This window comes from Heterodontus francisci, chromosome 49 (genome assembly GCF_036365525.1).
Source record: "Heterodontus francisci isolate sHetFra1 chromosome 49, sHetFra1.hap1, whole genome shotgun sequence".
NCBI classification, from domain to species: domain Eukaryota; kingdom Metazoa; phylum Chordata; class Chondrichthyes; order Heterodontiformes; family Heterodontidae; genus Heterodontus; species Heterodontus francisci.
Genome location: NC_090419.1, coordinates 903,234 through 930,625, shown reverse-complemented (window position 1 = coordinate 930,625; position 27,392 = coordinate 903,234). Strand labels below are relative to the sequence as shown.

The following is a 27,392-nucleotide window of genomic DNA, read 5'->3' as shown; positions in this document are numbered from 1 at the left end:
TCATTGAATGAATTTAACAATTGAAGTAAAGGGATATTTCAGCGAATTCTTCAGCTGCACTCTGAACTGGGTTTGGGTCACGGCATAAATCGCAGTATTTGTGCAGCAACTCAGGAGCTGCAGCATGAAGCCCGCTTCCAGCAGATAACCAGGTAGAATGACAGACACATGCACCATATACCGCATTCGGTTCCAAATGGAATTCACCATAAACGCTGCCCATAGCAGGATGAAATTGGCCGAGATAACTGACAGTAAAATTATAGATTTCCTTCGGCTTTCCATCTCTGGGTCTCTGTGACTGCCCCCACTGCTGGGAGCCCGCAGTCTCCTGCGTCCTCTGCTGCTCACAACAATGTGCCTGATGGTAAAAGCATTGAGCAGCAGAATCACCACAAATGGGACCCCTGGGGTTACAATGTGATAGAGGAACTCGATTGTTAACCAGGTCCAAGATTCTACAGCATCCATTTTGACCTCACAAAACCAGGGTCTGTTCACCAGCCAATACCGAGCTGTTATCATAAAATACCACGGAATATTCTTTAAAAAGCTCAGCACGGTCACTGTTCCCAGAACCACAGACGCCGCTCTCACGCTGCAATATTTACTTTTGAGCTTCTGGCAACAAATAGCCACAAATCGATCAATGGTGAAGGTGATGGTGAACCAGACAGAACAGTCTGTGGCTGTGTAAACCAAGATGGCGTGGATGTTACACACGTGGATGGAATACAGGAACTGAAACTCTTCCTCATAAACAATGGGAATTTGCCGCAATATCAGGTCTAGGATAATGACCAGTAGATCCGCAGCTGCCATGGCCACCAGGTAACAGGTGACACATTTGGAGAGACCACACTTCCCCCGAGAGAGGATCACAATCGTCAGCAAGTTAACTGCGAGAAAGGGAAATAAACAGGCAAATTATGCAACAGGCTGAGAGGGAAGTTACGAGCTTGACTGAGAAATTATTGAGATTGTGAAATGTGTTCCTGTATCCAGTGATGTCATGAAATGTTTGGACCTGAAAGAACAAACGGGAAGGTATGTAATACTGCGGAAGGCAGGAGAGATTAAATGAGAAAGTGATCTTACTAGAATTGTGAAGTTCAATGTTGATCATAGCCATCCCCATCTCTATTTTCCCTGCCCAGCTTGCAAACTGTTCTATGTTGAAGCACTCCCAGTTCTGACGAAGGATCACTGAACTGAAACATTAATTCTGCCTCTCCCTCATTAACCCTGTTTCTCTCTCATTCCCATCCATCCTTTCAGGCATCCCATGCTGTCCATCCTGCTCTCTCCACTCCCCTCTTCTATGCTGCACCCTGGGCTCTCCAATGACGTCCCGTCATCACATGCTGGCCCCATCCTACTCCCATCCTACCCCCCATTTTCCTCCTCCCCTATGCTTAGAGGTACAGAGTTGAAAAAGGCCCTTTGGCCCAGCGTTTCTGTGCCAAACGACAACCACCCATTTATACTAATCCTACATTAACCCCATATTCTCTACCACATCCCCACCATTCTCCTACCGTCACTAGGTGCAATTGACAATGGCCAATTTACCTGTCAACCTGTAAGTCTTTGGCTGTGGGAGGAAACCAGAGCACCCGGCAGAAACCCGCAGACACAGGGAGAACTTGCAAACTCTGCACAGGCAGTACAAAGGTCGCTGGAGCTGTGAGGCTGCGGTGCAAACCACTGCACCGCCCTTTGCCATGCTGGGCTGCCTCCTCCTACTTTTTTTTATGAGTTTAGTTATACAGCACTGAAACAGGCCATTCGGCCCACCAAGTCTGTGCCGACCATCAACCACCCATTTATACTAATCCTGCACTAATTCCATATTCTTACCACATCCCCACCTGTCCCTATATTTCCCGACCACCTACCGATACTAGGGGAAATTGCTAATGGCCAATGTACCTATCAACCTGCAAGTCTTTGGCATGTGGGAGGAAACCAGAGCACCCGGAGGAAACCCACGCACACACAGGGAGAACTTGCAAACTCCACACAGGCAGTACCCAGAATTGAACCCGGGTCGCTGGAGCTGTGAGGCTGCGGTGCTAACCACTGCGCCACTGTGCCACTGTCCCCTTCCTGTCGCCCATGCTGTTGCCCTGGCTTTTCCCGTGGTGTCCATCCTCCTCTTCCATGCTATCTCCTCTGCCATTTTGTCCACTTTATTAAATTCCAGACAGTTTGCTCTGGAAGGATAATGCTGGAAGCTAAGTTTACTTAGGTTCACAATTACTTTGCATCGTAAAAGACTCACAAACATGTAGCTCCTCACTCAAACACCTCCATTTGTCTCAGTGAATGTTTGATTATATGTTCTCAAATAAAACCGCAATTTACACCCTTCACTTACATGCGGGGGAGGTGGTGGCGTCGTAGTAGTATCACTGCACTAGTAATCCAGAGCACAAGGTAATGTTTTGGGGACATGGGTTCGAATCCCACCATGTCAGATGGTGAAAGTTGCATTCATTTAATAAATCTGGAATTGAAAGCTACTCTAATGGTGACCATGAAATCATTGTCGATTGTCATAAAAACCTATCTGGATCACCTTCAGGGAAGGAAATCTGCGTCCTTACCTGGTCTGGCCTATATGTGACTCCAGACCCACAGCAATGTTGTTAACTCTTAAATACCCTTTGAAATGACCCAGCAAGCCTCTCAGTTCAAGGACAATTACAGATTGGCAATAAATGCTGGCCTCGCCAGTGACGCCACATCGAGCCAAACAAAAATTACGGCCATGCTGGCCGAGAAGAATAAAATAGAAACTAGCCTCCGAATGTAACGCCACCTTCCTGCACCTGGTCCATAGCTTAGCAGCATGCAGCACTTCAGGTGCATGTTCATGTATAATTTTAAAAGAATTTAGGGTTTTCACCACCGTGCCTGGCAGTGAATTCCAAACACCCACCACCCTCTGGGTGAAAATGTCCCCTCTTATTCTTTTGCCAATCACCTTAAATCTGTGCCTCGAAATTGGCCTCTCCACTGGCGGTAGCAGGTGCGTCCTGTCTACTCTATCTAGGCCCCTCATAATTTTGTAACCCTCAATTAAGTCACCCCTCAGCCTCCTCTGTTCTGAGGAAAACAACACAAGCCTCTCCAATGTATCTTCATACCTGTAACTTTCGAACTCTGGCAACATTCTTGTAAATCTTCTCTGTACTCTCTCCAGAGTAATATTGTCCTTTCTGTAATGTGGTGACCAGAACTGTACACAATACTCCAACTGTGACCTAACCAGCGATTTATACAGTTCCAGCATTACTTCCCTGCTTTTGAATTCTATACCTCGGCCAATAAAGGAAAGCATTCCCTATGCCTACTTCACCACTCTAGCTACCTGCCCTACCACCTTCAGGAACCTTTGGATATACACTCCAAGGTCTTCACTTCTTCTACCCCAGTCAACATCCTCCCGTTTATTGTGTATTCCCTCGCTTTATTTGCCAAATGCATTACCTCACACTCATCTGGATTGAACTTCATTTGCCATTTATCCGCCCACTCAACCAAACCATAGATATCATTTTGGAGTCTTCAGCTATCCTCTTCACTATCAACTTCACGACTAATCTTTTGTATCATCAGCAAATTTCCCAATCATGCTTCCCACATTTAAGTCCAAAGCATTAATATATACCACAAACAGCAAGGGACCCAACACTGAGCCCTGTGGCACGCCACTGGAGACAGCTTTCCATTGACAACAACATCCATCGCCTACTATCCTTTGCTTCCCATCCTTGAGCCAATTCTGGATCCAATCTGTCACATTCCCCTGTATCCCATGGGTTTTCATTTTATTGACCAATCTGCCATGTAGTATCTTGTCAAATGCCTTACTAAAGTCCATGTAGACCACATCCACTGCACTACCCCCATCAATCCTTCTTGTTACTTCCTCAAAAACCTAGATTATGTTAGTAAGACATGACCTTCCCTTAAAACAAAATCCATGCTGACTGTTCTTGATTAATGCATGCCATTCTAAGCAGACGTTTATGCTGTTACTCAGAATAGATTCTAACAATGTACCCACCACCGAGGTCAGACTGACTGGCCTATCCTTTGCACCCTTTTTAAACAATGGTGCACCATTGGCAGACCTCCAATCGTCTGGTACCTCTCCTGTATCTAGTGAGGATTTGAAGATGATGATCCTCAGCACACCCATTATTTCCTTCCTGGCTTTCTTTAACAATCTGGGACGCAATACATCGGGCCCTGGCGATTTATCCAATTTCAAGGATATCAAACCATCTGGTATATCCTCTTTCATTATCTTATCTAATATTTCACACACCTCCGCTTTAACTGCAATGTCTACATCAACCCTCTCCTTTGTGAAAACAGACACCAAAAACTCATTAAGAATCATGCCCACATCTTCTGCATTAACGCATAAGTTCCCTTGTGCATCGCTGACAGGCACTACCCTTCCCTTAATTATCCTCTTGCTCTTAATTTACTGACAAAGCATCTTCAGGTTTTCCTTGATTTCACTTGCCAATACGTTTTCATGTCCTCTCTTTGCTTTTCTAATTTCCTTTTTTACTTCACCCCTGCACTTTCTATACTCCTCCAGGCTTTCTGAGTATGACGATTGTGATGATTGTCATAAGCCTTCTTTTTTTCTGCTTTAACTTGCCCTGTAGGCTTCTAGATAACCAGGCGGCTCTATCTTTTACCGTCCCACTCTTTATTGAATGGGGACATGCCCTCAATGTGCCTGTAGTATCTCACTTTTGAACACCTCCCACTGGTTTGGCACTGATTTTCCCTCAAGTCGCTGTATCCAGTCCACTTTCGCCAGCTCACTTCTCAGTTTCTTAAAATTCTCCTTCCCCAAGTTTAGAATTGTTACTCCACTTTTATATTTGTCCTTTACCATTATTATACTAAAACTTACTGTATTATGGTCACCATCTCCATAATGGTCACCCACTGTTACTTCATCCACGAGTCCAGCTTCATTACAGAAGACTAAATCTAGATTTGCACGCCCTCTCATTGGACTTGTTACGTGATGGTTAAAAGAGTCCTCTTGAATGCAGTTCAAGAATTGCGTCCTCTCTGTGCCCTTCACACTATTTGCATCCCAGTTGATATTGGGGTAGTTGAAATTCCCAACTATTACCGCCCTATGGTTTTTGCACTCAGAAGTTTTCCTACATCGTGTTTTTGGGATCCTTAAGGGGGAGGGGGAGCACCCCCAAGTCGTGGTCCACATAGGCACCAACGACATAGGTAGGAAGAGAGATGGGGATTTAAGGCAGAAATTCAGGGAGCTAGGGTGGAAGCTTAGAGCGAGAACAACCAGAGTTGTTATCTCTGGGTTGTTGCCTGTGCCACGTGCTAGCGAAGAGAGGAATAGGGAGAGAGAGGAGTTGAACACGTGGCTGCAGGGATGGTGTAGGAGGGAGGGTTTTGGTTTCCTGGATAATTGGGGCTCTTTCTGGGGTAGGTGGGACCTCTACAAACAGGATGGTCTTCACCTGAACCAGAGGGGTACCAATATCCTGGGGGGGAGATTTGTTAGTGCTCTTCGGGGGGGTTTAAACTAAATCAGCAGGGGAATGGGAACCTAAATTGCAGTGCCAGTGTACAGGCTGTTGAGAGTAGTGAGGTAGGGGATAAGGTTACAGGGACGCAAGAGGGCACTGGCAAGCAAGAACTTGGTTTAAAGTGTGTCTACTTCAACGCCAGGAGCATCCGGAATAAGGTGGGTGAGCTTGCAGCATGGGTTGGTACCTGGGATCCTGATGTTGTGGCCATTTCGGAGACATGGGTAGAGCAGGGGCAGGAATGGATGTTGCAGGTTCCGGGATTTAGATGTTTCAGAAAGAACAGAGAAGAGGGTAAAAGAGGGGGGGGTGTGGCATTGTTAATCAAGGAAAGTATTACAGCGGCAGAAAGGACGTTTGAGGACTCGTCTACTGAGGTAGTATGGGCCGAGGTTAGAAACAGGAGAGGAGAGGTCACCCTGTTGGGAGTTTTCTATAGACCTCCGAATAGTTCCAGAGATGTAGAGGAAAGGATAGCGAAGATGATTCTCGACAGGAGCGAGAGTAACAGGGTAGTGGTTATGGGGGACTTTAACTTTCCAAATATTGACTGGAAATACTATAGTTCGAGTACTTTAGATGGGTCTGTTTTTGTCCAGTGTGTGCAGGAGGGTTTTCTGACACAGTATGTGGACAGGCCAACCAGGGGCGATGCCACATTGGATTTGGTACTGGGTAATGAACCCGGCCAGGTGTTCGATTTAGATGTAGGTGAGCACTTTGGCGATAGTGATCACAATTCGGTTAGGTTTACCTTAGCGATGGGCAGGGACAGGTATATACCGCAGGGAAAGAATTATAGCTGGGGGAAAGGAAATTATGACGCGATTAGGCAAGATTTAGGATGTGTAGGATGGGGAAGGAAACTGCAGGGGATGGGCACAAACGAAATGTGGAGCTTATTCAAGGAGCAGCTAATAAGTATGTACCTGTCAGGCAGGGAGGAAGTTGTCGAGCAAGGGAGCCGTGGTTTACTCAAGAAGTTGAAGCGCTTGTCAAGAGGAAGAGGGCGGCTTATGTTAGGATGAGACGTGAAGGCTCAGTTAGGGCGCTTGAGAGTTACAAGCTAGCCAGGAAGGATCTAAAGGGAGGGCTAAGAAGAGCAAGGAGAGGACACGAGAAGTCATTGGCGGATAGGATCAAAGAAAACCCTAAGGCTTTCTATAGGTATATCAGGAATAAACGAATGATAAGAGTTAGAACAGGGCCAATCAAGGATAGTAGTGGGAAGTTGTGTGCGGAATCAGAGGAGATAGGGGAAGCGTTAAATGAATATTTTTCGTCAGTATTTACAGTAGAGAAAGAAAATGTTGCCGAGGAGATTACTGACATACAGCCTACTAGGCTAGATGGGATTGAGATTCACAAGGAGGAGGTGTTAGCAATTTTGGAAAGTGTGAAAATAGATAAGTCCCCTGGGCCAGATGGGATTTATCCTAGGATTCTCTGGGAAGCCAGGGAGGAGATTGCAGAGCCGTTGTTGTTGATCTTTAAGTCGTCATTGTCGACAGGAGTCGTGCCGGAGGACTGGAGGATAGCAAATGTTGTCCCCTTGTTCAAGAAGGGGAGTAGAGACAGCCCTGGTAATTATAGACCTGTGAGCCTTACTTCGGTTGTGGGTAAAATGTTGGAAAAGGTTATAAGAGACAGGATTTATAATCATCTTGAAAAGAATAAGTTCATTTGCGATAGTCAGCACGGTTTTGTGAAAGGTAGGTCGTGCCTCACAAACCTTATTGAGTTTTTCGAGAAGGTGACCAAACAGGTGGATGAGGGTAAATCCGTGGATGTGGTGTATATGGATTTCAGTAAGGCGTTTGATAAGGTTCCCCACGGTAGGCTATTGCAGAAAATACGCAAGTATGGGGTTGAAGGTGATTTAGAGCTTTGGATCAGAAATTGGCTAGCTGAAAGAAGACAGAGGGTGGTGGTTGATGGCAAATGTTCATCCTGGAGTTTAGTTACTAGTGGTGTACCGCAAGGTTCTGTTTTGGGGCCACTGCTGTTTGTCATTTTTATAAACGACCTGGATGAGGGTGTAGAAGGGTGGGTTAGTAAATTTGCGGATGACACGAAGGTCGGTGGAGTTGTGGATAGTGTCGAAGGGTGTTGTAGGGTACAGAGGGACATAGATAGGCTGCAGAGCTGGGCTGAGAGATGGCAAATGGAGTTTAATGCGGAGAAGTGTGAGGTGATTCACTTTGGAAGGAGTAACAGCAATGCAGAGTACTGGGCTAATGGGAAGATTCTTGGTAGTGTAGATGAGCAGAGAGATCTTGGTATCCAGGTACATAAATCCCTGAAAGTTGCTACCCAGGTTAATAGGGCTGTTAAGAAGGCATATGGTGTGTTAGCCTTTATTAGTAGGGGGATCGAGTTTCAGAGCCACGGGGTCATGATGCAGCTGTACAAAACTCTGGTGAGGCCGCACCTGGAGTATTGCGTGCAGTTCTGGTCACCGCATTATAGGAAGGATGTCGAAGCTTTGGAAAGGGTGCAGAGGAGATTTACTAGGATGTTGCCTGGTATGGAAGGAAGGTCTTACGAAGAAAGGCTGAGGGACTTGGGGTTGTTTTCGTTAGAGAGAAGGAGGAGGAGAGGTGACTTAATAGAGACATACAAGATAATCAGAGGGTTAGATAGGGTGGATAGTGAGAGTCTTTTTCCTCGGATGAGGATGGCAAACACGAGGGGACATAACTTTAAGTTGAGGGGTGAAAGATATAGGACAGATGTCAGAGGTAGTTTCTTTACGCAGAGAGTAGTAGGGGCGTGGAACGCCCTGCCTGCAACAGTAGTAGACTCGCCAACTTTAAGGGCATTTAAGTGGTCATTGGATAGACATATGGATGTAAATGGAATAGTGTAGGTCAGATGATCGGCGCAACATCGAGGGCCGAAGGGCCTGTACTGCGCTGTAATATTCTAATTCTAATAATATTCTAATATTTGTTCTTCTGCCTCCCTCTCACTATTTGGGCTGATATAGTACACTCCTAGTATTGTGGCTGCCCCTTTTTATTTCTAAGATCCACCCATATGGCCTTGTTTGATGATCCATTTTGCATATCATTCTTACTCAAGGCTGTTATTGATTCCTTAACTAATAATGCTACACCCCCTCCAACACAGAGAACGAATTAAAAGATAAACAAATAATCAAACAATTGATACACGATTAACAGATTCCCTTCCTTTTTTGATAATATAACTTGGATTAAGATGCTCAAACAGCATTTCAAAATAAATTACATATTACGTACAAAGTATTAACATCCTTTTCGTTGAGCAGCTTTTCCAGGAGCACAGGCATTGCGAGCGAGGAGTGAACAGCTGGGAAGTCAATTTCATCGTGAGTTTCGGTGGAGCAGGGACTGCTGGGTAAGTAGAAACCTATATATTTGGGCTGTGTAAATTCTCTTACCTTTTCGTTGTGCAGCTTTTCCAGGAGCACAGGCATTGCGAGCGAGGAGTGAACAGCTGGGAAGTCAATTTCATCGGGAGTTTCGGTGGAGCAGGGACTGCTGGGTAAGTAGAAACCTATATATTTGGGCTGTTTCTGAACCCGAGACACTACTCTTGTAGTGTCTCCCACCCGCCCTCCTCCTCTTACCAAAAAAAAGGACTCGGTTGTGTGTAGGTAAGGTAAGGCTTTTTCTATTTCTCTTCTTGTTTTATCTTGTGATTGGTTAAAAACTTGGGAATTTAGAATAGTGGGAATGGAGGTTAAGGCAGTTGAATGTTCCTCCTGCAGAGTGTGGGAGGTAAGGGTCGCCAAGGGTGTTCCTGCTGACTGCATCTGCGGGAAGTGCACCCAGCTCCAGCTCCTCAAGGACTGCGTTAGGGAAATGGAGCTGGAGCTGGAGGAACTTCGGATCATTCGGGAGGCGGAGGGGATTATTGAGAGGAGTTATCGGGAGGCAGTCACACCTCAGGTAAAAGAAGAAGGTAGATGGGTTACCGTCAGGGGAAGGAGAGGGAACCAGCAGGCAGCGCAGGGATCCCCTGTGGCCGTTTCCCTCAACAACAGGTATACCGTTTTGGATACTGTTGGGGGAGACGACTTACCAGGGGTAGGCAATTGGATACAGGTCTCTGGCGCAGAGTCTGTCCCTGGTGCTCAGAAGGGAAGGGGTAAGAGGAGCAGAGCATTAGTCATTGGGGACTCCATAGTTAGGGGAACAGATAGGAGGTTTTGTGGGAACGAGAGAGACTCACGGTTGGTGTGTTGCCTCCCAGGTGCCAGGGTACGTGATGTCTCGGATCGTGTTTTTGGGATCCTAAAGGGGGAGGGGGAGCAGCCCCAAGTCGTGGGACACATAGGCACCAACGACATAGGTAGGAAGACAGATGGGGATTTACAGCAGAAATTAAGGGAGCTAGGGGGGAAGCTTAGAGTGAGAACAAACAGAGTTGTTATCTCTGAGTTGTTGCCCATGCCACGTGCTAGCGAAGTGAGGAATAGGGAGAGAGAGGAGTTGAACACGTGGCTGCAGGGATGGTGTAGGAGGGAGGGTTTTGGTTTCCTGGATAATTGTGGCTCTTTCTGGGTAGGTGGGACCTCTACAAACAGGATGGTCTTCACCTGAATCAGAGGGGTACCAATATCCTGGGTTGGAGATTTGCTCGGGCACTTCGGGGTGGGGGGTGGGGGTTTAAACTAATTCAGCAGGGGGATGCGAACCTAAATTGTAGTTCCAGTGTGCAGGATGTTGAGAGTAGTGAAGTCAGGGATAAGGTTATAAGGACACAAGAGGGCACTGGCAAGCATGAGCTTGGTTTAAAATGTGTCTGCTTCAACGCCAGGGGCAACCGGAATAAGGTGGGTGAGCTTGCAGCATGGGTTGGTACCCGGGATCTCGATGTTGTGGCCATTTCAGAGACATGGGTAGAGCAGGGACAGGAATGGATGTTGCGGGTTCCGGGATTTAGATGTTTCACGAAGAACTGAGAAGATAGTAAAAGAGGGGGGTGTGGCATTGTTAATCAAGGAAAGTATTACAGCGGCAGAAAGGACGTTTGAGGACTCGTCGACTGAGGTAGTATGGGCCGAGGTTAGAAACAGGAGAGGAGAGGTCACCCTGTTGGGAGTTTTCTATAGACCTCCAAATAGTTCCAGAGATGTAGAGGAAAGGATAGCAAAGATGATTCTTGACAGGAGCAAGAGTAACAGGGTAGTGGTTATGGGGGACTTTAACTTTCCAAATATTGACTGGAAATACTATAGTTCGAGTTCTTTAGATGGGTCAGTTTTTGTCCAGTGTGTGCAGGAGGGTTTTCTGACACAGTATGTAGACAGGCCAACCAGGGACGATGCCACATTGGATTTGGTACTGGGTAATGAACCCGGCCAGGTGTTAGATTTAGAAGTTGGTGAGCACTTTGGTGATAATGATCACAATTCGGTTAGGTTTACCTTAGCGATGGGCAGGGACAGGCATATACAGCAGGGAAAGAATTATAGCTGGGGGAAAGGAAATTATGATGCGATTAGGCAAGATTTAGGAAGCGTAGGATGGGGAAGGAAACTGCAGGGGATGGGCACAATCGAAATGTGGAGCTTATTCAAGGAGCAGCTACTGCGTGTCCTTGATAAGTATGTACCTGTCAGGCAGGCAGGAAGTTGTCGAGCGAGGGAGTCGTGGTTTACTAAAGAAGTTGAAGAGCTTGTCAAGAGGAAGAAGAAGGCTTATGTTAGGATGAGACGTGAAGGCTCAGTTAGGGCGCTTGAGAGTTACAAGCTAGCCAGGAAGGATCTAAAGGGAGAGATAAGAAGAGCAAGGAGAGGACACGAGAAGTCATTGGCGGATAGGATGAAAGAAAACCCTAAGGCTTTTTATAGGTATATCAGGAATAAAAGAATGACGAGAGATAGGTTAGGGCCAATCAAGGATAGTAGTGGGAAGTTGTGTGTGGAATCGGAGGAGATAGGGGAAGTGTTAAATGAATATTTTTCATCAGTATTTACAGTGGAGAAAGAAAATGTTGTCGAGGAGAATACTGAAATACAGACTACTAGGCTAGATGGGATTGAGGTTCACAAGGAGGAGGTGTTAGCAATTTTGGAAAGTGTGAAAATAGAAAAGTCCCCTGGGCCAGATGGGATTTATCCTAGGATTCTCTGGGAAGCCAGGGAGGAGATTGCAGAGCCTTTGTCCTTGATTTTTATGTCGTCATTGTCGACAGGAATAGTGCTGGAAGACTGGTGGATAGCGAATGTTGTCCCCTTGTTCAAGAAGGGGAGTAGAGACAGCCCTGGTAATTATAGACCTGTGAGCGTTACTTCGGTTGTGGGTAAAATGTTGGAAAAGGTTATAAGAGACAGGATTTATAATCATCTTGAAAAGAATAAGTTCATTAGCGATAGTCAGCACGGTTTTGTGAAGGGTAGGTCTTGCCTCACAAACCTTATTGAGTTTTTTGAGAAGGTGACCAAACAGGTGGGTGAGGGTAAAGCCGTGGATGTGGTCTATACGGATTTCAGTCAGGCGTTTGATAAAGATCCCCACGGTAGGCTATTGCAGAAAATACAGAAGTATGGGATTGAAGGTGAATTAGTGCTTTGGATCAGAAATTGGCTAGCTGAAAGAAGACAGAGGGTGGTGGTTGATGGTAAATGTTCATCCTGGAGTATAGTTTCTAATGGTGTACGGCAAGGATCTGTTTTGGGTCCACTGCTGTTTGTCATTTTTATAAATGACCTGGATGAGGGTGTAAAAGGGTGGGTTAGTAAATTTACGGATGACACGAAGGTCGGTGGAGTTGTGGATAGTGTCGAAGGATGTTGTAGGTTACAGAGGGACATAGATAGGCTGCAGAGCTGGGCTGAGAGATGGCAAATGGAGTTTAATGCAGAAAAGTGTGAGCTGATTCACTTCGGAAGGAGTAACAGGATTGCAGAATACTGGGCTAATGGGAAGATTCTTGGTAGTGTCGATGAGCAGAGAGATCTTGGTGTCCAGGTACATAAATCCCTGAAAGTTGCCACCCAGGTTAATAGAGCTGTTAAGAAGGCATTTGGTGTGTTAGCTTTTATTAGTAGGGGGATCGAGTTTAGGAGCCATGAGGTCATGCTGCAGCGGTACAGAACTCTGGTGCGGCCGCACCTGGAGTATTGCGTGCAGTTCTGGTCACCGCATTATAGGAAGGATGTGGAAGCTTTGGCAAAGGTGCAGAGGAGATTTACTAGGATGTTGCCTGGTATGGAGGGAAGGTTGTACGAGGAAAGGCTGAGGGACTGTAGGTTGTTTTCGTTGGAGAGAAGGAGGAGAAGAGGTGACTTAATAGAGACATATAAGATAATCAGAGGGTTGGACAGGGTGGATAGTGAGAGCCTTTTTCCTCGGATGGTGATGGCAAACACGAGGGGACATAGCTTTAAGTTGAGGGGTGATAGATATAGGACAGATGTCAGAGGTAGTTTCTTTACACAGCGAGTAGTAGGGGCGTGGAACGCCCTGCCTGCAACAGTAGTAGACTCGCCAACGTTAAGGCCATTTAAGTGGTAATTGGATAGACATATGGATGAAAATGGAATAGTGTAGGTCAGATGGTGTCACAGGTCGGCGCAACATCGAGGGCTGGAGGGCCTCTACTGCGCTGTAATGTTCTATGTTCTATGCTCAAAGAGCATTCAAACATCAATCAAATTAAATTCCGTATTGGCTCTGAAGTATTACATTGTCGGATGCAGCTCCTCCAACACACATAACAATTTCTTTGTACGAGCATATCTTTATATGTAACAATTGGATAACTGATTACTTGCATTTACTGTTTACATTCAGTTCTTTCCTTTCTCTCCAGCATTTGGTTCAATGCAGCAAAGTCAACACTGTTACGACTGGCCACTCCAGTTAAAATCCCCAATCAAAAGATACTGATTAGGTTTGTGGTGGGAGAAACGCAGTACAGTAAGTTTTAATATGATAATATTATTTCAATCGCGTCCCTCCACAGATGGGCTAAAATATTATTTTAAACTGTCCAAATTAAAGAAAGACCCAGTCAAATTGTGCCATCTATGAATCCCCGAATCAGGCGAACCAAACCAAGTGTCTGTAAATGAGTAAATTAACTGCTTAATTATAAAAACTAAGTTCATAAACACTACGAAGATATATGAAAAAATATAAATAGAAGAAGATATTGTCCTTGCAGATTTACGCTCCTGCCAGATGTGGAACATCCAAGTTTGCTTGAAATCCTCACAGCTGTCCAATGGGGAAAATTAGGTTTTCCAACAATAGAACAGGTCATAGTCTAATTCAGAAGTCAACATTGTTGCTCCTTCTCCAGTGAAGAATTTCAACAATTAACAACTTGTAAACGCATTTTAATAAATCTATTTGGCTTTAGGATTACTTGTTAAGGATAAAAGACTGTTACAATCTAACTGTCCTTCCTTCTGTTTAAATTATCAGAGCTCTCTATGTTGGCTTGCCCTTTTCCAATTTCGGGAGAAAATAATAAGGAAACAGACTAAATTCTCTTCCTTCAGTTTAAATGATCTGAGAGTCCTCGTTTCAGGTGCTAAAACACAGCTTTCTGCCAGTTCCACTGAGTTAGAACTGTCTGTTTTCATTATAAGCCAGTTCATAATTAAATTGTAACAATGTATCTCTCGATCTGTGTCCTGAATGGCTGCATCTCGGGCAACGAAATGCACTATTTGACTCACAGTCTGCGAACTGCTGTTCCCTGGGCAACGAGAATGATTTGTTTGACTCAGCTTCTGGAGCCTGCTATCTTAAAGCAGCCGTGCTCACTTTCTATCCTTAAAGGCACACTGCATTCTTGCCAGCAAAAAGAAATCTGCAGGATCATGACATCTCCGCCCCTAGTGGAACGAAACAGCATTCCTGAAATTCATTTCATTACACTGGTAAAAAAATGCAAATTGAAAAAAACGATAACACATTTTTTTCGCATTTACAGGCATACTCTTTTCTAAAATATTAAGACTACAGCAACACGTTCCACAGGAACATTTCAGCTTTAAAATTTCAAAAGGCTCACCCAATGAACCTATTTCAAATTTACAAGCACTCCAACTGTTTAGTGTCCCTATTGCTCATCACATCAGCCACGTGAACTTCACAGCTAGGAGCACTGATGACTGCTGAGTTCACTATTCTCTGAGAATTTACGAGGGCCCCTTAACTTATGCGGCATTACTTGACACTGAAAAAACCCTGTCCAGTGTAACCTAAGCTGATTGTTTCTCACCCTCGGGTGTCAAAGGAATTTGACTGTATCGCTCCAACACATCTGTCTCTTTCAGACACATGGTGTTGCTCACTCTATCCTTTTAAATGAGAATTTGGATCGCAGTCTTCCTTCTTTACCACAAATACTTTTCTCGAGTCTATGCAAGTTTGAGCCGACCCAGTAGGCTTAGACATCAAGACCACCTGCGAATTCCAACTGTCCTGACTGCGTTCAACTAAGCTTCCCTTCAGCATGCATTGTACTTCTGCTTCCACTGGGGCCTATCTGTCTGGACCTAAGCATCAAGGATCTTGTTTTAAAGGAATCGTCCCGCCTATACCCACATCATGTGTTGCTAATATTGTACAACCTGGCTTATCCCTACAAACATTTTGAAACGTTGTGGAAACCCTGGGTAGGACTTCAAGCTGTTTTGCCTCTAAGTGCAAAAGCCTATTGTTTATTTTTCCTCGCAATTCTGTATTCGCTAATTGAATATTTGGAATTTCAATCTGAGAATTTCCTGGGCCAACTTGTGCCTCATCCGCTCTGTCTTTTTCCTTCTCAACCGTCCCGATTACATGACATAGCTGTTTTGGCTTATCCTCCTTCCTGCGATAATATTGTTTGAATATGTAAATGTGTTGCAACCTGTTCTTCTTCTAGCGATCAGGGGTGTCAATCAAGTAATCTACCTTACTCACTCTTTTGATCACAGTGTCATCCATCCCCAATGTCCTCATGATGATCCTATCATCCAAGCCACAGATGAAGTAAAAGAACCATTATTGTTGACATTGCTCCACTCCCAGAACATCAAACACAATTAGAACAGGAAATGTTCCACTACTCCGAATGGTATTATGTACTGAGGCCGAAGAATCAAGAAATGGAAACGGAAACAGAGGAATTAGTAGTAATAGCAGCTTGTGGGACATAGGTTAAAATACTGATGTACCCTCATGGATAAAAATATAACATCACACATGCTAGTGTGTATTCAACTGGTCACTTCGATGTTATTGATGACCACCCTCATGCATATAAGAGATATGATTACGAACCTGAGAAGTAGAATTTTGGTCACTGAAGCTGTACAACAAGATGAACAATTACTGCGAACAAGGGTATGGACAGCACTGGGATCAAATGTAAATGATAGCGGAAGAACGTAGTGCATCGTTACAGAAAACTACAGGATATTTTCAAACCTTGATTATGAGGGATCAGTTTCCTTTACCCTCAAGGTGGGGTTATTGTAGGATTGAATTTATTTTATTACATTACTTATAGAAATTAATTGCCATATCCGTAAGTATATTGGTTAAAATTGTAACATAACCACATAAACATGATGGATAAACTCCGTTGAAGGTTAGCTAGAGTTCTGTACATGTCATGACATGTCGAGAAGCAATGAAAAGCACTAATTCTGACCATGTAAATGTTGTTCGAATGTGGGTAGCCCCAGGGAGATTGTTATCTTCTTAAGCCGTGAAGTCTGTAAATATGTCTCGCGAAATAGCTGTGAAAAAGGCCAAGCGCATATCAATCTCCTTAGGTGGTCATTGTTGATGAATACACAGCAAGGTAATACAAATATGGAGCCCACCCCACCCCTACCCCACCCCCGAATGACAATGTCAATGACATAAAAACGGCTGGAAGTACAGTCATGGAGGGGCATTGCATATGACATCAACATTGTGAGAAGGGCTGAACTGAATTAATTTGTTTCCGAAGGATATTTGTTAACCACGATCTGGGCCATCACACATTTCTCCTGCATCACGGGGTTCAGCAGGATGTTATTACGCAGTCCATTAGAAACTTTCCCAGTATCTGAAAGCAGGAGTAATAGTATTCCCCTGTCAAAGAGTGAAGTAGTCCATTCGTCCCAATGAGTCCACCCTGGCTCCCTGGAGAACAATCAAGTCAGTCGAATTCCCCATCTCTGTTTCCATTTTCATTCAAGTCCATTTCATTCAATGTCTATTGAATATCCTTTTAAAATCATGCACTCTCTCGACTTTAACCACCCTCACAGGCAGTCATTTCCAGTCGATGCATGAAAAGGTCCTGCCTCACATTCCCTTTTATCTCTTTCCCAAGTCTTAACCTTGGACCTTGTGCCATCAGCGAATAGGAGCAGCTTTTCAACGTCTACCTTACCTAAACCTGTCATAATCTTATACACCAATATCACATCTCTCCTCAATCTCCTTTGCTCCAAGAAAGCAATTGATGTTTATTCAATCAAGTCTTGTAACTAAAATTTTCCAACCCTGGTCTGGTTCTGGTAAGTTGCAGATGACACAAAGCTGGGGTGGGGTGGGGGTTGCTGCTGGTGGGGGGTATGAGCAGTGAGGAGGATACAAAGAGGCTACAGTGTGATTTGGACAAGTTGGCTGAGTGGGGAAATGCATGGCAGATGCAGTATAACGTGGAAAATGTGACGTATCCACTTTGGTTGTAAAAGCAGAAAGGCAGATTATTGTCTGAATGGTGATAGATTGGGAAAGGGGGAGGTGCATTGAGACCTGGGTGTCCTTGTACACCAGTCACTGAAAGCAAGCATTGAGGTACAGCAAGCAGTTAGGACGGCGAATGGTATGTTGGCCTTCATTGCAAGAGGATTTGAGTACAGGAGCAAGAATGTCTGACTGCGGTTATACAGGGCCTTGGTGCTACCACATATTGCGTGCAGATTTGGCTTCCTTATCTGAGGGAGAATGTTCTTGCCTTGGAGGGAGTGCAAAGAAGATTTCCTAGGCTGATTCATGGGATGGCAGGATTGACGTATGAGGAGAGATTAGGTCTACGAGGCATTTATTCACTAGAGTTTGGAAGACTGAGAGGGGATCGCATAGAAACATTTATCCACGTTATACTACATGTAACTGGACTAGACAGGCTAGATGCAGGGAGAGTGTTATAACTTAGGACCGAGATGAGGAGAAATTTCTTCACTTAGAGGGTGGTGAAACTCTGCAATTCTCTACCATAGAAGGCAGTGGACGCCAAGTGATTAAATATATTCAAGAAGGAGATCAATATATTTCTTAATTCCAAAGGGATCAAGGGATATGTGGAAAAGTGGGAACAGGGTGCTGAATTAGACAATCCGCCATGATCTTTTTTGAATGACGGAGCAGGCCCAAAGGGCTGAATGACTTATTCTTGCTCATATTTTCTATGTTTCTATGTTTCCAAATCCCTTCTGCACCCTTTCAAGGACCCTGACACCCTTCCTAAAATGTGATGGCCAAGTCTGGCCGCAATGCTCTTGTAGGTGCCTAACCGGAGTTTTATGCAGCATCATCATAAATTCCCTGCTTTTGTACTCTATGCCTGTGTATATTTCCTATGATCCCATATGCGTTGCTAACCACATTATCAATATGTCTTGCCACCTTCAAAGATCTGTGAAAAAGGAACTCCCAGTTCCCTCTGTCCCTGTACAGTCTTGGGCGTTGTACTATTAAGTCTATAATGCCTCTCTCTATGCCTTCTGCCAAAGTGCATCACCTCACACTTATCTGACTAAATTTCGATCTGCCATTTGTCTGCCTGTCCATGACACAGAAATGCAATTTCTGTGAAACTATATTGTTGATTAACCTGTTCCTTTCTCAATGACAGTTAATCCTGTTTCTCCAAAAATTTTCAAAATAATTCCACTACTGAGTTTGGACTGACTAGGCTGCAATTATTCGGTCTAAACTTCGCTCCCTTTTTAACCTGAGGTACGTTAGCAATTTTCCAATCCTCCGGCACCACACCTGTTTCCAGTGAGGACTAGAAAATGATGGTCAGACCTTCTGCTATTAGCTCTCTTGCTTCCCTTTACAGCCCAGGATACATTACATCTGTCCCTGGTGATTTTTCTAATTTCAATCCCATTAATATTTCCTCTTACCCTATGTTTATCACATCCAATACTTCACACTGTTCCTCCTTAAATACAACATCTGCATCGTCTCTCGTTTGTGAAGAGAGACGCAAAGTCTTCATTAAGAACTATACCAATATCTTCTGCTCCTCCACACAGGTTATCTATTTGGTCTTTTATGGGCCCTACTCTCTTCTTAGTTATCACTTTACTCTTAATGTATTGATAAAACATCTTTGAGTTCACCTTGATTTTGCTTGCCAATATTCTTTCCTGCCCTCTCTTTGCTTTCCTAATTTCCTTTTTGATGTCACCCCTCCACTTTCTATACTCCTCTCAGCTCGCCGTAGTATTGTGTTATCGGTGTTGGATGTAAGATTTCCTTTTCTGCTTTATCTTACTCTGTAGGCACCTTGACATCAATGTTATTCTAGATTTGGCTGCCTCATCCTTTATCTGTGTGGGAACATGTTTACCCTGAACCCCTGAAATCTCCCCCTTTTAATGCCTCCTACTGTTCTGACACTGATTTACCTTCAGGTAGCTGTTTCCAGTTCATTTTCGCTAAATCACTCCTCAGTTTTGCAAAATTGGCCTTGCCCCAATTGAGAATTCTAACTCCTGTACTATCTCTATCCCTTTCCACAATTATGTTAAAATGACTGAATTATGATCGCTACCACCAAAATGCTCTCCCACTGCCTCTCCTTCCACTGCCCATCATAATTTCCAAAAATTAAGCTTAAAACTGCGCCCTATATTGTTGGACTTGTTACATACTAGGCAAGAAGTTTCTCCTGAATGCACCTCAAGATTTTTTCTCCCTTAATTCCTTTCACACTCAAACTGCCTAGTTAATATTTGTGTAATTAAAATCCCCTACTATTACAGCCCTTTTGTTCTTGCATTTCTCAGAGATTTGCCTACACATCTTCTCTTTTATCTCCCTCTGATATTTGGGGGTGATTGCCCCTTTTTGTTCCTTAGCTCACTCCATATGGCCTCATTTGATGAACCTTCCAACAATATAATCCCTCGTCACAGCTGTCATAGTTTTCTTGACCAAAATTGCCACTCCCCCTCCTTTATTATCCCCCTCTGTATTGTGTCTGAAAACATTGTAACTAGGAACGTTGAGCTGCCATTCCTGTCCCTTCTTAATCCATGTTTCTGTTGTAGCTATGATATCATACTGCCAGGTGTCTATTTGTGCCCTCAGCTCATCTACTTTATTTTCTATACTCCTTGCATTGAAAGAGTTACCGTTGGGCACTGCCAAACTCTTTTTTGTTTTATTTTCTGACCCTTGCTTGCTCTGTCTTCCAGACTCATCCATTAATTTTACGCCTTCCATTTATATTTCTGATATTGTCCCGGCTGAGTCTCCCCTCAGGTTCCCATCCCACTGACAAATAAGTTTAAACACTCGCCAAAAGCACTAGCAAAATGTCCCACAAGGAATTCAGTCCTGGCTTTTTTCAGGTCCAGCATGCCCGGCCTGTACACATCCCATCTCCCCCAGATGCGGACGATCACAATGTCCCAGTAATCTGAAGCGCTCCCTCCTGCATCATCTTTCCAGACATGCATTCATCTGTCTTATCCTTCCATTTGCACACTGGGATTAATCTGGAACTTACGAGTTTTGAGGTCCTTCTTGCTAATATCTTACATAGCTCTCTAAATTCTTTCTGCAAGACCACATCTCTCTTTCTACCTATGTTGTTGGTTCCGATGTGCACCAGAACTGCTCACCCTCCCTTTCAGGATGTTCTTCAGCCACTCAGTGACATTCTTGACCCTTATACCAGGGAGGCACTACATCATCCTGGATTCACATCTATGGAACAGAAACGCCTGTCTGTTTTCTGACTTTTGAATTACCTAAAAATATGGCTCTTCCAACATTCCCTGTAACCCCACCCCCCTCCACCTCCCGTGCAGCGGAGCCACACGTGGTGTCATGGATGTGGCTCTGGCTACACTCCCCAGGTGAACCATTCCTCAGTATTCAGAACTGAATACCTGTTGGAGAGAGAGATGCGCTCAGTGGTCTCCTGCACTACCTGCCTGATTCTTTTTGACCGTCTTGTGGTCACCGCTTTCTTCTCTTCCCGCATATTCTTAAGCTGTGTGGTGACTACATCTATAAACGTGCTATCGACATAGCTCTCACCCTCTTGAATGCACCGCAGTCTCGCCAGCTGCCACTTAAGTTCAAAAACCCAGAGTTCAAGTTGCTTCAATTGACAAAACTTCCTGCAGAAATGTTTCTTCAAGAGTCGGGAAATACCCTGGAGCTTCCACAAAACACCCGAAGTGCACTGTGGAGGTTGAAGCAACATGGCCATTCCTTTATCTATTAGTTGATTCTTTGTTTCTGCGAAATAAAACCTTTCCAATACTGCAACAGCTTAGAATTATTAATAAAACCTTACTCGTACTGATAAATCCCACTAAAAATCAATATAGTTCACAAGTTAAAATAAACCTCACTCAAAAATGTAGCAGCTGCTCAGTTATTCCTTATTATTAAGGAGCAGAGGAAGGCTGACAGCAACTTTGAAAGAAGACAATATAAAAACAGGTGAAGCAACAGCGAGACATGGGCTGTATGTATTCAGATCTTTGAAGGTAGCAGACCAAGTTGAGAAGGCTGTTTAAAAAGCGTTCCATGCCCTTGACTTTATAAATAGAGGCACGGACTAGCACAATCTATGAACAAATGCTATTTTTTATACTTCATTGGTTAGGACCCAGATGAAACTTCATGTTCACTGCTGAGCACCACACTTTGGAAAAGATGTCAAGGACTTAGTAACGATGCAATAGAGGTTTATTAGAAAGCTATCAGGGATCTGTAACTGTAGTACGTGGAGAGATTTGAAAAACTGAGATTGTTCTCTTTACAGCAGTGAAGGGCAAGTGTAAATTTCACAAGAAGTTCAAACTCTTGAAGGGTTTTGATGGGGTAACAAGGGCAAACCTGTTTCTAGTGTCAGAAAGTTTGGTGTTAAGAAGACACAGATTTAAGGTAACTGGCAAAGATCCAGAGGCGAAATGAGCAGACATTTCGAACACAGCGGGTTGTTGGGATCTGGAATTCTCTGTCTGAAAACAGATGCAATAATATCTTTCAAAAAGAAGTTTAACAAAAAGTTGAAAAGGGAAAACATATGCAGGTGTCTGGCGAAAGTGGAGACGAGGGAGACACATTAGGTGGCTCTTTCAAGGAGATAGCACTAACACAATCGGCCGAATAGCCTCCTTTTGTTCTGTAACCAGATCCCCCTCATCCTCCCCTTTGCAGAACCTCCCCTCTCAGCAGTCATTACTCCATTTGTTGGTCATGTTTCAGATCTGTAGGCATTGTAAATACTGCCCCTATATCTATTCCAGAGTGTGTCAACCAACCCTCTGACCTCCCTGAATGTATGCAGCAGCCCACAACACAACATCCAACAAGAAAACACTAACTTTACAATAGCACAAATAGGGAAAAAGACCCTCATCTGAAATTTAGATATTCTTCTAAATAATGCAAGAGGAGGTTCCTCGTGCTGCTGAATGCACGTTCACCTGGGAGCGACGAACTCAGGTGTTCAGTGGAAATGCACAAACTAAGTTTCAAAGACGTATATTAAAGCTGCCAGAATGGCTGATTGATGTCACATTCTGACAACTCCTTATGCTACTAGCACACACAAATTACACCCGGGTTAGAACCATGCCCAATATGGGGCACTGTGCAGCCCATAGCAGAAGTGGCCATCAGTGGGGCTGTCACCATTAAATGTACCTGGCCTCCCATAATGTTCGCACTAGTGATGCCACAGAGACAATCGTTGTGTCCAGGATGAGATACAAAGGGAACAAATCACTTTAAAATGAGTCTTTGAAAAATACGTTCGAACAAAGGATTTACGGTTACATGGGAAATTGACGGGTGGTTGGGAGCATTTGGAGGGGATAGTACATGTAGGATTTCTAACACAAGAATGAGGATATTAAACTTGAGATGCTGTCAGACCGGGAACCAATGTACATCAGTGTGCACAGGGGCGATGGATGATCAGGAGTTGGTTTGAGTTGGGATACAGGCAGAAACGTTTTGGGTCAGCTGTGGTTTATAAAGTGTAGATTTAGCAAAGACATGGATGAGTGTTTGTGCAGCAGATGGGATGAGGCAGAGGAGGGGAATGAGTGATGAGTGGTGGTAGTAGTCAGGGTAGTTGCTGGAAAGAATATGAGTTCGGAACTCAGCTTAGCTTTAAATAGAAAACCGAGGTTGTCCACAGTCTGGTTCAACATCAGACGTTGGCTACGGAGGGGTATGTGGTACATGGATAGGGTATGGAGTTTCTTAAGGATAACAATGACACTTGCTTCGGTCTTCACAAAGTTTAAATTACAAGAGCTGTATTTCAGGGAAACAGACTTACATATCTCATAGCTGGAAATAGGGACTTACCAGTGGCAGCAACGAGCAGCAAAGATGAGCGAGTAAATCACAGGAACAACGATACAATGAAACAATGTTTATGGAGCTAATAGCTGGAGATAGGCACGTACCAATGGCAGCAAGATCAGCAATGATGAACACATAAATTACAAGAGCAGCAATACAGTTATAAATAGTTTATGAAGCTAATAGTTGGATAAAGTGACTGGGCAGAAATGAAAACAGCAGCAAGGAGGGGGGAGTTAGCGACAAGAGCACCAATGGTTTATATAATTAATAACTGGAAAAGAAGACTTACCAGGGACACCAACAATAGCCAGGAGCGGATAGTAAATGTACTGAAGAACCAGAAGTGCATAATAGATCCGATATTCTAAAGTTATCTGGTTGTAATATGTGGAAAGATAGAAAAGATCCGAGGAGAAACTCCTGCCCATTGTTGTAACATTCCAATCCATTGTTCTCTGATTCAGATCCATTGTGGTAACATTGTTCTCAGATTCTAATCGATCCTCTCCCACTGTCTGCAGCCGATGATCCCTGTTCATGCCAAAATAATGCTCCTGCTGGCACTACTGGATAACACATTGAAAGGAGTCCCTTATTAATTCAACAGGGAAACCCTCCAATGGCAGAATTAGGGTCACTAGAGACTGACATTAATTACAGTCACTGAATGGAAAGGTTCAGTTAACCCTTTTTAATCCAACTCTTCTGGTACCACAATGAAGTGGAATATTTACCAGTCTGGAGTTATGTATGAGGGTTGCTAAGGGAGGGAAAATGGAAATAGCGGAGGAACTGGCCAGAATCTTTCAATCCTCTTTGGATATGGGACTGGAGCCAAAGGATTGCAGATTTACCAATGTTGCACATTTTGAGACAGGGGAAATGAGGACAGCTTCTAATTAAAGAAGTCTGTCAGTCTAACATCAGTGAAATGTTGGGGAAACTTTTCGAGTCTAGAATCTGTGGCCAATAATTCCTTGTGTGGGAAAGAGAATGTATGTTTTTGTAAATGACACTCAGACTTGATATGATAATGTCAAATCGTATCTGACAAACGGAATCGAGATTTTTGATGAAGTAATGGAGACGGTTGATGAGGGTAGAGTGGTTGATGTTATTTATATGGACATCCAAACGTTGTGCAATCAGGTGCCATTTAATAGACTGGTTAGGAAGATTGCAGCCGTTGAATTAAAGTGGCGGTGACAATGTCGATATGATATTGGCTAAGGGGCAGAATGCAGAGAGAAGTGGTGAACAGTTTTTTTTTCCAGACTGGTTCAGAGTATATAGTGGTCTTCCCCAGGAGTCGGTAGTCCGACCACTGCTATTTTTGTCACATACAAGTAACATAGACATACATATAAAGGGCATAATTTCAACATTTGCAGATGACGTGGAAGCACTATTTATTTTTTTTATCTGATTTATGTAATGTGGACGTCGACGGAAAGGCCAGCATTTGATGAGCAAATCTAATTACCCTTGAGAGGTGGTGGTGAAGTGCTTTCTTGAACTGCTGCAGTCCATCTCTGCGGGTATACTCACAGTGCTGTTATGAAAGGAGATCCAGAATTTTGATTCAGCAACAATGAAGGAATGTCGCTATATTTCCAAGTCATGATGTTGCGTGTCTTGCAGGGGAAAGTGCAGATGGTTATGTTTCCATACGTCTGCGGCCCTTGTCCTTCTAGGCGGGCACAGTCGCGGGATTGGAAGGTTCTGTCGAAGGAGGTGCGGTGAGTTGTTGCAGTATATCGTGTATATGTTACACTCTGCTGCCACAGTGCAACTGTGTCTGAGGGAGTATTGTTCAAGGTGATGGATGTTTTCTGACTAGATGGGTGGGTTTCTCCTGGATTTTGCTTTTTATTCGTCATGGGTGTGAGCATCACTAAAGAGATCAGCATTTATTGTCCAGCCTTAATTGCCATTGTAATACTGAGCTGCCTTTTTCAACCGCTGCAGTCATTGGTGTGCATGCACACCAACGGTGCTGTTAGGAGTGGAGTTCCAGGATTTTGACACAGTGACAGTAAAGGAATGGCAATATAGTTCAAAGTCAGGGCAGTATGTTGTTTGGAGGGGAACTTGCAGGTGGCGGTGTTCCCATGAATGTGATGCCCTTTTCCTTCTAGGTCGCTGGCTTGGAAGCTACGGTCAAAGGGGCCTTGGTGAGTTGCGGTGGTGCAACTTTTAGATAGTGCAACTGCTGCCACTGTGCACTGGGAACGTTGAAAGTGGTGGACAGCATGCCAATTAAGCGGGCTGCTTTGCCCTGGATGGTGTCGAGCTTGTTGACTGCTGGTGCAGCTGCACCCATCCAGGCAAATGGAGAATATGCCATCACACTCCTTCCGTGTGCCTTGCAAATGGTGAACAGGAACTGGAGTATTCCATAACACTCCTGACTTGTGCCTTGTCGATGATGGACAGAAATTGGGGATCCAGGAGACAAGTTACTCATGGCAGAATTCTCAGTCTCTGACTTGGTTCTGTAGCTAGAGTATTTATGTTATCCAGTTCAGCTTCTGGGTCAATGACAAAAAAACAACCACCACCTCCACCCCTCCCTCCCCCGACCCACCCCACACCACCCCTTACCAGGATATTGATAGTGGAGAATTGAGCAATGGCGATATCATTAAATGTCAAGGGTAGGTGGTTACTTTCTCTCTTTTATGAGATGAGCATTGTCTGCCACTTGTGTGGTGCGAGCGTCACTGGTCACTTATGAGCCCAAGCTGAAATGTTGTCTAGATCTTGCTGCATATGGATATGGACCTCTTCAGCAGAACAATGACCGTAAAATGTAGGAGGTGCAACGGCTGGGCGGCCACCAATGGTGGGGGACTGTATATAATGTAGGCCAACACCATGTTTATGATACAAACCCAACATTGTATTAGTAGTAATACTCCCAATGTTTTGTCGTTTGCCAGTTGAGGGACAAGTGTGTTACAAAAGACAAATCTTAGAGCGTGCGACTTATCATGAAAATAGTAAAATAATTAATGATGGGCCGATAGGGATATCTCCCCCTCAACCGGGGGGTCTGTGAGATTATTAGGATACTAAAAGTTACTAATAAATGTACTAATTGTTAAAGCCCAGCTATTATAAACTAACAAATGACTTGTTATCTTAAACTTACATTTAGCTTTATTAGAACCCTTCTTTGGAGTACGGTAAAGTGGAAAAACTAAGGAAATAGGGCACAGTATGGGCAGGATGTCAATGCAAAGAGATTCCGGGAGATTACATCAAGTTTTAAAATTCTTACTTGCAGCAAAAGGGCGAAACCTTGAGAGCAGTGTAATGGGATAAGGAACCTGGGAATGCAAAAGCATTGAGATAAAAAGTCAACACATGGGGCTGCTACTTGCACAAATCCGACAGGTGAGCAACCAACAGCAAACAATCCTTGGTTGGTTAAGAAAGTCATCCTTTAATACAAGACTAATCATTGATTGGGAGAGGGGAGGGTTAAGTGGAAAGATACCAGCATTAAAGAGGTACTGTCTTTGCTAGTGCATGGCAGAGGATTTTCGAACAACAAACGACAAAAGAGAGAGAGCAACAAGGAAACTTGAAGATCAAAAGCTGCAAGAGAAAGAGTCATGCACGCTGACATCCTTTCTCGAATACGGGTAGTATCTGTGTTAGAGTGTTAATTACTACCACAGTTTGTGACAATGGTTTATCTGAAAACTTATTAAACTTGTCTCAAATAAATCTCATAAAGTCGATTCATAACAAGCTTTGTGCTGTCAAGTCTTTTCCCACCTTGGAAGGGGATATAAAACACGCTTATCTTCTTAAATCTTAAAATATCCATCCTGTAAAGAAATCTCAGGAAGTTATATGTTTCATTCAAGTTGCCTCGTACTCTGCAAAATTCCAGCGGATTCAGGCCTAGCTTGTCCAACCTTTCCTCGTGAGACAACCCACCCATTCCAGGCATTAGTCCAGTAAACATTCTCTGAACTGCTTCAAACGCATTTACATTCTTCCTTAAATATAGACAGCAATACTTTGCACAGTACTTCAGATGCGGTCTCACCAATTCCCTGTAGAACTGAAGCATAACTGACCTACTTTTGTATTCAATTCCCCTCACGATAAATAATAGGATTCGATAAGCTTTCCTAATAACATGCTGCAACTGCATAATAACGTTTAACGATTCATGCACGAGGACGCCCAGATCCCTCTGCAT

General features: G+C 44.0%; 1 protein-coding gene across 1 annotated transcript; it reads right to left on the bottom strand.

Annotated features, from left to right (window-relative positions):
• On the bottom strand, positions 1-27,392 carry LOC137358263 (uncharacterized). Its single transcript, XM_068024167.1, has 5 exons — positions 26,960-27,392; positions 26,457-26,505; positions 25,332-25,674; positions 23,463-23,736; positions 1-899 (listed from the first exon to the last, which is right to left on the bottom strand). The coding sequence occupies exons 1-5, from the start codon at positions 27,390-27,392 to the stop codon at positions 1-3; spliced, it is 1,998 nt and encodes a 665-aa protein (XP_067880268.1).

Bases quoted from the DNA above. Each gene is read 5' to 3' on its own strand.
- LOC137358263 (XM_068024167.1), bottom strand. From the start codon at position 27,392: ATGCAGAGGGATCTGGGCGTCCTCGTGCATGAATCGTTAAACGTTATT. The intron at 25,675-26,456 runs GTAAGAATTTTA...TAAATACTCTAG, and splicing joins GTTTCGCCCTTTTGCTGCAA to CTACAGAACCAAGTCAGAGA. The intron at 900-23,462 runs GTAAGTCTTCTT...CCTTTCTCGCAG, and splicing joins GGCTATTGTTGGTGTCCCTG to TTAACTTGCTGACGATTGTG.